Source organism: Lytechinus pictus, unplaced genomic scaffold (genome assembly GCF_037042905.1).
Source record: "Lytechinus pictus isolate F3 Inbred unplaced genomic scaffold, Lp3.0 scaffold_23, whole genome shotgun sequence".
NCBI classification, from domain to species: Eukaryota; Metazoa; Echinodermata; class Echinoidea; order Temnopleuroida; family Toxopneustidae; genus Lytechinus; species Lytechinus pictus.
In genome coordinates this window covers 1,280,513-1,290,673 of record NW_026974143.1, presented here as the reverse complement: position 1 = coordinate 1,290,673, position 10,161 = coordinate 1,280,513, and the positions used below count along the sequence as shown (strand labels likewise).

Below are 10,161 nucleotides of genomic sequence, written 5' to 3'. Positions count from 1 at the left end.
TTACAATAATGTATTAAAGGATATCAATGAATAGAAACTGAATGATTGAATGACTGTTAATTTTACAGAGTACACATCATGAGATCATGAAATTTATATATTTATGCCGGAGTTTGAATTGCATATGAGGCTGTTGTAAACACCCTAAGATAAAATATATTGTCCATCCGGCAAGAATGAATGCCTAAACATTGAATAATGCAACTGAATACAACCTGTTTCAACTACTGTGGCAACTTCAGCAGATTAGTGTTAATAAACCTGGGTCCCATTTCATAAAGGACTTACAACTGTTGTAACTGTCATTATGATAACTACCATGGCAACAGGGCTCAGCAGCTAATCAAAATCCAGGTTTCCATGGTAGTTGCCATAAAGGCAAAGTTATAATAGTTGCAAGTCCTTTATGAAACGGGACCCAGATCTGTTAAACCCATACATCAGTCTTCAAATTTATACCACTATATCTCATATCAGAGTACAGGACAAAAAATGAAAGAGGAAATGATATAAGAAATAGTGAAGGGACTCCCCCCCCCCCCCCTGGATCCGCCTATGCATTAGTGATAAAAAATTTGAATGGTCAATAAACTTTCTTATTAATTGTTCGATTTATATTCAGTTTACACAGATTTCTTTGAATTTTCTGTTTTCACACAAGCTAACCTCCAATCTCGGGATTTATTTGTTCATAACATTACCAGTCCACCTTTCTTATATAACCATAACAGGATGCATTTCTGTGACACGGCAGCAAAGGGTAACCATCACATCAAAAGTTTGTGCATGTCATATGCATTTTCTTTGCTCTACACTCTCCTGTATAAACTATAATGTTGATATAACCTACTCAGAAGTAAATAACATGTCACATCACCTGTGTTGTGTTTTCAGAATGTAATTGGGGGCTTATTTCCTTACATCCCCTAGAATATGTAATGAGAGCAGACACCGCCAAAATAAACCAATATGACAATGAAAGGAACATGAAGAAAGTCAAAACCAGCTAATAGTAATTGAATGGAAAGAAAGGGCTGTGACAACAAAAATAATGGTCTGCATTAGAAGGCAAAAATCATGACTTTAATTATGCTACACAAATCTTCCAGGAAGATAACCAGTATACAATCCATTTAAACTAGGGTAAAGAGACCGTATCTTGGTCACACAACAGCTGGGGATGACCCGTCTGTTTCCTTGCCCTAATCGTCCATGTTGCCAAAATACAAAACTCCGGTAGGCAGCATGTCTCATGGCCCGGTTTTCTTCTCCTGGTTCCTGAGGATCATCTTCTAGATTATACAAGTCAATCCACATTGCCCTTTGGATCAATAATGCTGCCTCATCAATAATCAGTTCAAAGACCTATGCAAACACAATATAAAACAGAAAAATATGAACTAAAGATCTGCTTGTTTGCATATATATGAGTGTGTGCAAAATGATCTAGCAACTGTCGCAAGTGATACAAAACAATATTCATGCATATTTATACATGATGAACAGTAGCGTATCTAGGGGGTGGCTACAGGTGCTCACCCCCCCCCCCCTCAAATTTTATTTGTACCCACCCCCCCCCCCCCCGAAAAAGTTTTCTATCCATATAATAATTCAAAACTCCCCCTTGGAAAAGGTTGAAGACTTTTTTCTTTTTAGCTTGTCAATTTTTTTGTAGGGTACTAAACAAAGTAAAGTCGGTGGTGGAGACCTTTTGCTTGTCAACATTTTATTCAGCTTGAACCCCCCCCCCCCATTAGAAATTATGCGTATATGCCTCTTGTAATGAATGGTGATATTTTAAATGAAATGATATTTTAAATGAAAGGAAAAAAATACATCATGAATATAATTATGATCAGTAGATGTGGCCTGAAAGAGAATCTTCCCAAATAATTTGGTACCATATTTATGTGGTATGTGGTAGGACTGCAATCAATGAATCCAGTCAATGATGTCATAATCGTCTTTGAAAAACACTTATTAAACATATTCTTAAAAAAAAACTCTTTTTATTGTCAATTCTGAATACAATTTCTATGAAAATGGATTTATAATTATGACATCATTGGCATCTGGATTCATCCATTGCAACCATGCATATACCATAACATCTTATACCTCCTGATTATCCAAGCGTTTAACACATAACATAGAAATGTGTTATCTAATTATTCCGAGAATAATCTTCACGGTCATATGTATGCATGGCATTTTGTGAGGTGCCTTTATTTTTAAGACCCACAAGGATAGAAGGTGCATACTTACGGCATGCTGGCTGGTGCAGTCCTGGGGGTTTCTCCCACAACACAACCTTTCAGCATCGGTGGGCATGTCTATACATCTGCCACAAGTGCACCAAGGCACATTCTCTCCATTTGGGATGTTGTCATCGGGGGGTTGCATCATGAGATCAAACAACATGCCTGGTCTTCGTTGTATTGTTTTATAGAGCAATGATTCGATTTCCTCTCTAGACATCCTCGATATGTCCTCCTAGAAAGCAGGTAAAGGAAAAGGATGAAACCCAAGGAATCAGAAATACTGCATCAATTATTGCAATATTTGGTACAAAAAATAGAGTACTTTTTGGTTCTGATTTTCATGCTTTACAGGCATGATTTTTGACAGGTTTTCATTTTCAACAACTTGGTTTTAATTCTCCTAAGTAAAATTTGACAAAAACAAACGCATTTGAAGATTTCTCAGACTTTTTGAAATTTTTGTCCTCCTTTGCATTTTTTATGCAAGAAAAACATGAAATATTTCATCAAATAGACTAACCTAATTGAAGCCAAGGTCTCCAGAACCTCGTGAAGTTCACTAAAATGATTAGCAACATTGGCACAAGATCAAAATTAAATCAAGACCCCTATGCATCCGAATGGTGGAGGACTTGGGGACCAACACCCCCTGCTCCACAACCGTCAAGGATAAAAAATTAAAGAAATATTAAAAAAGGAAATGGCCAAGATGCGATGTTAAGTTTTAATACAATCTATCATGATAATTGACTATTCAGTGTAATATTGAGCACGTAGGATTATTCTTTCATTTTGCTCATTCATAAGTATAAATGCATAGAAATGAGAATGTTGGTTTTTTTTCAAAGGGGCACTCGTTTTATCAAATAAAACGGGTCCTTATATTCAAGGGGAACATGTAGGAAGGCACAGAGGAATATTCTTACATTTTTCCTTCATGAGTGGTATTATAAAACATGTTAAAAATGTTTCGTTTCAAAGGGGTACTCTTCAAAAAAAATAAAACGGGCCCTTCATTACAGGGAAACATGTTCTTGAGAGGCACTTTTATTAGGTACAAAGACTCGAGAAAGTGCACAAAGTGGCTCGAGCAAACCGCTTAAAACCTGTCCTCTTTTGTGAAAGGGGCAAATATTACGTTCGTGAGGGAGCATTTTCTTGCATAGAGTAGGGCACTTTTTCAGTGCTCACAACCCCCCCCCCCCCCACCCCTGGCCAATTTTTTTTTCATGTCAAGGGAGAATCTTCCCTTCTTCATCTTTCCATTTAACTTACTTTGAGTTTTCGCTTTCTCGCTTCACGAAGCGCTTGAATTCTTTCCACGTCTCCCTCTACTTCTGCTCGGGAGGCAACTCCTGCGCTGCCCCTAGCACCACCTCTGCCTCTTCCCCTGCTTCGACTTCTGGTCACGCCTCTCCCTCTGGCTCCTCCTCTCCCTTTAGCTCCTCCTCTCCCTTTAGCTCCTCCTCTTGCTCCGCCTCTACTTCTGGTACCTCGACCTCCTCTCCCCCTGGATTCGCCTCTCCCTTTCCCTCTTCCCTTGGCTCTTCCTGTGTTTGTAGTTTCTCCTTCGGGAAGCGAAGATGAGGTGTCTGATTGGAAACCGTCTATCCAGGATTGTCCACGACCACGCCCTCTCCGCTTTCTGCGACTTCCTCGCTGCCCTCTGGAAGATTGCAGACCTGACGTCGATGGTTGGTCAGTGGGGTCAATGCACTGTACTTCCTCTGTAACCCTGGGTCTTTTTGGAGAGCTAGGACCAACTGGGTCGACTGGTGAACCATCCTTTATTTAAAAAAAAACCAGGGAAACAAAATCTAATGGAGCGTTGCAAGAAACTCGCAATTGGTCGCAAGTCAATTTTATGTCCAAAATTGATCAAAATTCGTGCATTTCATTGCAAATATGTAATTGATTGATTGATGGCCTGCTTTTTACATCAAGAAGTATAATTGATTTGTTTTAGTTGTAATTGATCCATCACTCGTAAATGCGCTTCTGAAATTTGCAATTAATCACGAATATATTCTTGCAACATTAACACTCCCTTAGAGGACAAGAATAATAGGGGCATAATTAGAAAGGGAAGAAAGGAGGTATATTCAAGAATGGTAGTCAACTGGATTAGGACCTATTGTTTGTGGGGGCAAGTAAAGCCACCCGACAAAAGTAGTTATGACTCATTAATGCAAATTAGTTCTAACATTTCTAATGGATATAATGTGGGTCTACTCTAGATCTTGTAATAGACATCTAATCACGTTTCTATACATTACCTCACATTAAAAAGATATATTTGGAAATAAAAAAGGGTCCTTATCCCACTCTCCCGTACACTTCATTTCAATACCATTTTCATGACAATTAATAGAGAAACGCAAAATGTTGAATTAATCCTGGTTCATGGGTTTCTTCAGGCCCTGTATTAGGGGAAAATAATATATTCCCTTTTCGTCTCCCCAAAATTATTTCCTCTACTATACTTTGTCTCTAATATTAAATATTGAGAATTTTTCTAAATTGTGTAGGGGTTTCATGTTTTCTCTCATATCAAATTTACAGAACTGGTCAGTGTGCAATTTTTGCCGTTCCTTCGGTAAATAGAAAAAAAAAAAAAATGTTTTTCTCCGTATTTTGCGCATGATTCTTTCGTGTCCACTTGGTAGGCCTCCTGAAAGAGTTGGACAGGAGACATTGATGTCAAAAGGAAGGGAAATATTATCGAGATATATAATGAAGGGAATTTGGTGATCCATGGAATCAGTGTTTAGCACCCAATCGAAATCAATGACCCCAAGACAGTTACGAAGACAAAATAACCGTATAGCAAGAAGAAGTGAGGTGATATCTCCTTGGTAGTTTATGCAACTGCATGTGCCTTTCAGTAAAATGCGATCGATATTGACCCGCTGTAGTCTCCGTCATGGTCAACCTGACCTTATCCAATCACCAGCCAAATATAGGCCTACACATTTCGTCTTATCACAGTACAGTCTGTCATTATCAACAATCGGTTTAGTCAGGGGCACAGTTTTGGCCTACTACTACACCTGACAATATTTCCCACAATATTTTCAATATTTTTCATTGGACAGCGTAAATCCAAAAGAGATTGAGTGGAACATGGAGGTAGACGTGGAATATGAGGGATAAATAGACAAAGTGACAATTAATTAGACCAATTAAGTGCAAAATTATCCACAAGGGGATAGACCATCGACTCAAACCGTCAATGTTTGTAATTTGCATTGCACTGTGACTTTTAGAGGTAAAAGAAAAGCCGCGGGAATAAAAACAAATGCATTTCGGGTATAATCAGTGATGACATTCTTATTTCATCTGTCTCCCATCTCCCCCAGGCCCAGAGGGCCGCATATTGATGGCAAGGGGACGTGCCGCGTTGATGACACCTTCCTTTTCATACCTCATTTTCATTTATCTAGAAATACTCCAACTGACTAATTTCCGTTCAAATTCGAAAAGCCACCCGACCCGTTCGCAAGACCCCGTTATGAAACATCTCAGTTCCCCAACCCTGCCAAAAATGTCCAGCGCGAGCACCAGGCCAAGGCCTTGAGAGAGCTAGCTGCATGCCCTAGCTGCAGGAGCCACTGGAAGCTAGCGCCATAATACATGAACATACCTCGTATTTTACCCTCATGGTCAGTTCCTAGACCCCAATTCAGGATTTCGTGATGGACACCCCCACATCCCAACAAAATATAATTCGATTGCCCCCCCCCCCTATATTCATTCCCTCCCACTCTCTATACCTCGATCGCCTCTGTCCGTCGCTTTGTTCTTCCCTTTTTTACTAGGCCTCTGTTTATATCAAAAGTAATAAGGGAATAAAATTGAACTCAATGCGCATAATGGAAGAGGAATGATGGACAGAAAATAAAATGCAATAGTACATTCCTCCTCCTTTCTTCCACTTCACCCCCCCCCCCCCTTTCAACTCCAGTTCCCTCTCTCTCCCTCGATATTCTGCCTTTCGGGTCGCACACAGACGCCACGGCCCAATATGCTCATGCTCATATCCTTTTTTGAATGTACTTTCTGTACATCACTGGTTGAAAATAGAAGGAACTTCTCGAAAACAGGGGATCTCGGCAGTCGGACAGCGTCGTGTTCACTGCCTGCTCAATGAAGAGTGTATGCATGCCGGAATGCATCGAAGCCGGATTTCGCAATCAAGGCATGATGCAGAAACACACACACACGGACAAATGCACACGGAATTTCGACTATACATGTACCAGGGAAGCATGTACGAGACAGCTGGCTCGCTGCTGTGTTTACAAGGCAGTGGAACGTAGGAGATTGGTGGGGGTGGGGGGGGGGGTACGGTAGCTTTACTTGGACGTCCCTGGCCAGAGCATGGATTCTACCTCCATGATCAGAGTTAGGACACATGAAAAAGGTTACAGATTATTTAGCTCGTGCATGGTGAAGCCGTGGTGAAGCGCAGGTCGGGTCACCATTTCAATCAAACTCATAGGTCACTTTGAACAAAAAAAAGTCGGGTAGATCTATATATTCACCCCCTTCTGACTTTGTTATGAGTCTCTGCACTGAAGCATATAACTAATTCTCAAAATTACAAATCAAAGCTACCATTGTTTTTCTAATATGGAAGATAAAGGCTTGCTAGGTTTTCGGAGTGCAAGCCGAGGAGTAGCTGTTATTCTCCAGGTGAATACCTGAATTCATTTGAATATATGAATATAAATAGGCATTGGCAGGCCCTATATGTTTTCAAGTTTGATAAAGCCATGTGGCTGCAATAAAGACAAACATAAATATAAATTGCCCATTATGCAATGTAGGCCTATTTTGCATTCTATAAATTAGGCACGAATACCTGCATTATGAAATGTCACATTTGTTTTCCCTTTCTTGTTTTGTTGAAGTTTTTCTTTCATTATCGTTATCCAATTTCCCCATACATTAGACCTAATTTATAATGAAAATGTATTTTCAGTAAAAAGAAATTGGGGTGCAAAAACGTTGACAAATATGGCATATATATATTTCAGTTTTATCATGCACCGCCCCCACCCAAAAAAAAAAGGGTGAGCGAGACGACAGCATCGAGCAGTTACTTGACAAATTTCCCTCAACGAAATATATCACAGTGTGTGGGGGGGGGGGGGGTGAGCATATCGAGTCGGAGGTTGCGCCTTCACACCGAATACAAAAGGCTGTTATAGCCGCGACAGCGTACCATTGTTGTTTTGAACAGTTTTTCGTGCATCTGCCAAAGATAAAATTCTAGATTCTAAGCAAGCTAGTTAATTGGTTCAGTTTACCCTGCCTAAAAATCCGAACAAAACATCTGTAATTGATACGTATTTTCCATTTTCAAAATAATACCATACTTCATGCAAGTGTCACCAAACACGTATACCCCCCCCCCCGCTCCCCTCTACTCGAATTATAACGAAAACCAAAAACACTAAAGATTACTATGTGCTCTGTCAGGAGTGAATACTTTATGCACCGAACCCTCTCTAATAAAAAACCCTTTTTTCTGGGCTTGCTTTCTAAATCGAGATGAGCATGTTGCATAATTTGAAATAGAAAGAACATTACATTTCATTGATTTTTTATCTAGTCACAAAATTGTTCTTCGACTTATGAACATTTTGTTTACCCGCCCCCCCCCCCCCCCTTTACAATAAATAGCGTGTAGGTGTGGGCACAGGCAAAATGTCTATTCATCTATTGCCAACTCGTCCGCTCATCTGGTTTACCTACATTTATGTAGTCTAATTAGGGCATTCCGTCCATCAACGTTTCATCTAACAACCATTTGGTCCAATAATCACGTCGTCTATTCACCAGTTCGTCCGTGACCATTTCGTCTAATAATCATGCATTTTGGTCTATATACCCATTTTCTTTTCATTCATTTAGCTCTATTGAAACTTATCCAATAAGACCAATGGTTTATGGAATAAATGGCTAACGGACCAACTGCAGGTGGAATGGTGAGTATAAACTATAGGCGAAATTGCAATTAGACCATGTGGATAGTGGACGAATTGATGACAGACCAAGGATATATGAGTTACTTTCATTTAGTAGGTTACTAGTAGACGAATTGGCATATCAGACCAATTGGAAATAAACCGGTGCACATACTTTGTCTGCTGTGTGCAGCCTAATAAAATCTTGTGAAGAAGGTCCTTACAACAGCAAGTTTTGGATGCATGAAGACCCACTTGTTGATCAAAGATTCAAAGATGTATCCCGAAAGTGATATTGCGGAGGCCCTGGGAAGCGGGGTGCTATAGGGATGCCGACGCGGTGAATAAGCCCTCCTAACACTTTTCTATTGTCATGATAGTAGTGCTGCATGGTGGATGGTGACAGGCAGTACCTCCTGGAAATGAGGTTCAAATTATGCTAGGATGTAGACATTTGACCCAAATTTCCTATATTTCAAAGGAATAATTGGATATCATGAGAACCTGAAATGATACCTTTCGGGACGCTTGTAGATCGTTGCGTTGTATATACAAATAGCGGTCGGACATGAGTATACACCCCATCTACCCCCCCCCCCCCACGTCCACGTGAGAAACAGAAAAAGAGAAGACTGGGGAAATTATATCGTCAGAAACCAAAAAAGGGTTACCATAATATAGTGTTTTTCTTTTCTATATTTCCTTTTAAAATTCAAAATTACGCATGTCAAGAATCGTTGTCATTTTGAAAAGTATCTTCACCATTGTTTGTTTATTGATATTGATACATAATAATTTTTCTCCAACCTGGGCCACATACATCGCAAACCATAATTATGAACAACCACATACTGTATACATAAAAGATATGACTACAACTTACCTCCTGTTGAAAGTAACGGACATAGGCTTCATCCAGATCAGTTTCATAAGGATCATAATCATCTGGTGATGAGGTATCCATGATGCTAGATATATAGCTGTACAAACCTCTTGGAGAAACTTCAGAAGATTTACTTACGTTTGTAACTTGTAACGTTTGGAAAGGGTGGAAAGGTCTATCATCAATGCGAAAGTTATTGCTATCGTTTTATTGTGAATAGGGAAATCTTCCTTGGTTTATGCATGGGAGTTGGGAGCCAACCCCCTTTCCTGTTGGTTTTTCTTTGGTTAATCTCACATACTAGTCTTTCGTACGTAACGTCTCAGACCCGCCTTCCATTAGTAGTAATATATATATATATATATATATATACACACACATATATATATATATATATATATATATATATATATATATACATATATAAAGTGAATATACACTTCATGCGTCGACTTATTAGAGCTATCAATGATCGCCTTTCAACATTCATGTAATCTTATCACAATAACATAATTCACTTTGATACCGATATGCCAATGGAAAGACTTGTAAATCAAGACTATATACATAACACGGAGGGTGACGTTGGTGGCTGACCATGCATGTCGAATTGAGGGGTTGGCGTTGACTCTTACAACCATCTTATCAGCCTCTGCCGATGAGCTCTTCCATTCTCTAGCAATGGTGCTTGCATGTTTCTGACGATATACCGTGGGTAAATAAAACAAAATGTCACAGAACGAACGATGATATTTGCCAATGTGTCTCACGCTATGTGTGTTAATTAGACCAAATAAATGTTTGTAAATATCGATAGATATATATAGGTACAGAAAAGGAGTAAGACACAGAAAGATTATTTCAAAAAAGTCAAGTGGAGAGTGGGGTGTCATAGAATCGGAGGGTAGAGATTGTTGAGATCGGGGTGGGGCTGGAGGTGACTCTCTTTACCGGCGGAGCTATGCAGACTCTGAATGGCTCGTGAGGTGGGAAGTCAGCGCGCTTCGCGCGCTGCGGCGTGGCTTGTTTGCGAAGCAAACCAGCC

The 10,161-nt window shown here is 39.7% G+C and overlaps 1 protein-coding gene across 1 annotated transcript; it reads right to left on the bottom strand.

Annotated features, from left to right (window-relative positions):
- Positions 1-1,092: 1,092 nt before the first annotated feature.
- LOC129261898 (uncharacterized) lies at positions 1,093-9,197 on the bottom strand. The gene is made up of 4 exons (XM_054899924.2): positions 9,117-9,197; positions 3,537-4,046; positions 2,266-2,493; positions 1,093-1,365 (listed from the first exon to the last, which is right to left on the bottom strand). Exons 1-4 carry the CDS (start codon positions 9,195-9,197, stop codon positions 1,093-1,095), a joined length of 1,092 nt encoding a protein of 363 aa, XP_054755899.2.
- Positions 9,198-10,161: the final 964 nt, after the last annotated feature.

Coding starts and splice junctions, on each gene's coding strand:
- LOC129261898 (XM_054899924.2), bottom strand. CDS start 9,197: ATGGATACCTCATCACCAGATGATTATGATCCTTATGAAACTGATCTG. Junction 4,047..9,116: donor TCCGTTACTTTCAACAGGAG/GTAAGTTGTAGT, acceptor TTTTAAATAAAG/GATGGTTCACCAGTCGACCC. Junction 2,494..3,536: donor CGAGAAAGCGAAAACTCAAA/GTAAGTTAAATG, acceptor CCTGCTTTCTAG/GAGGACATATCGAGGATGTC.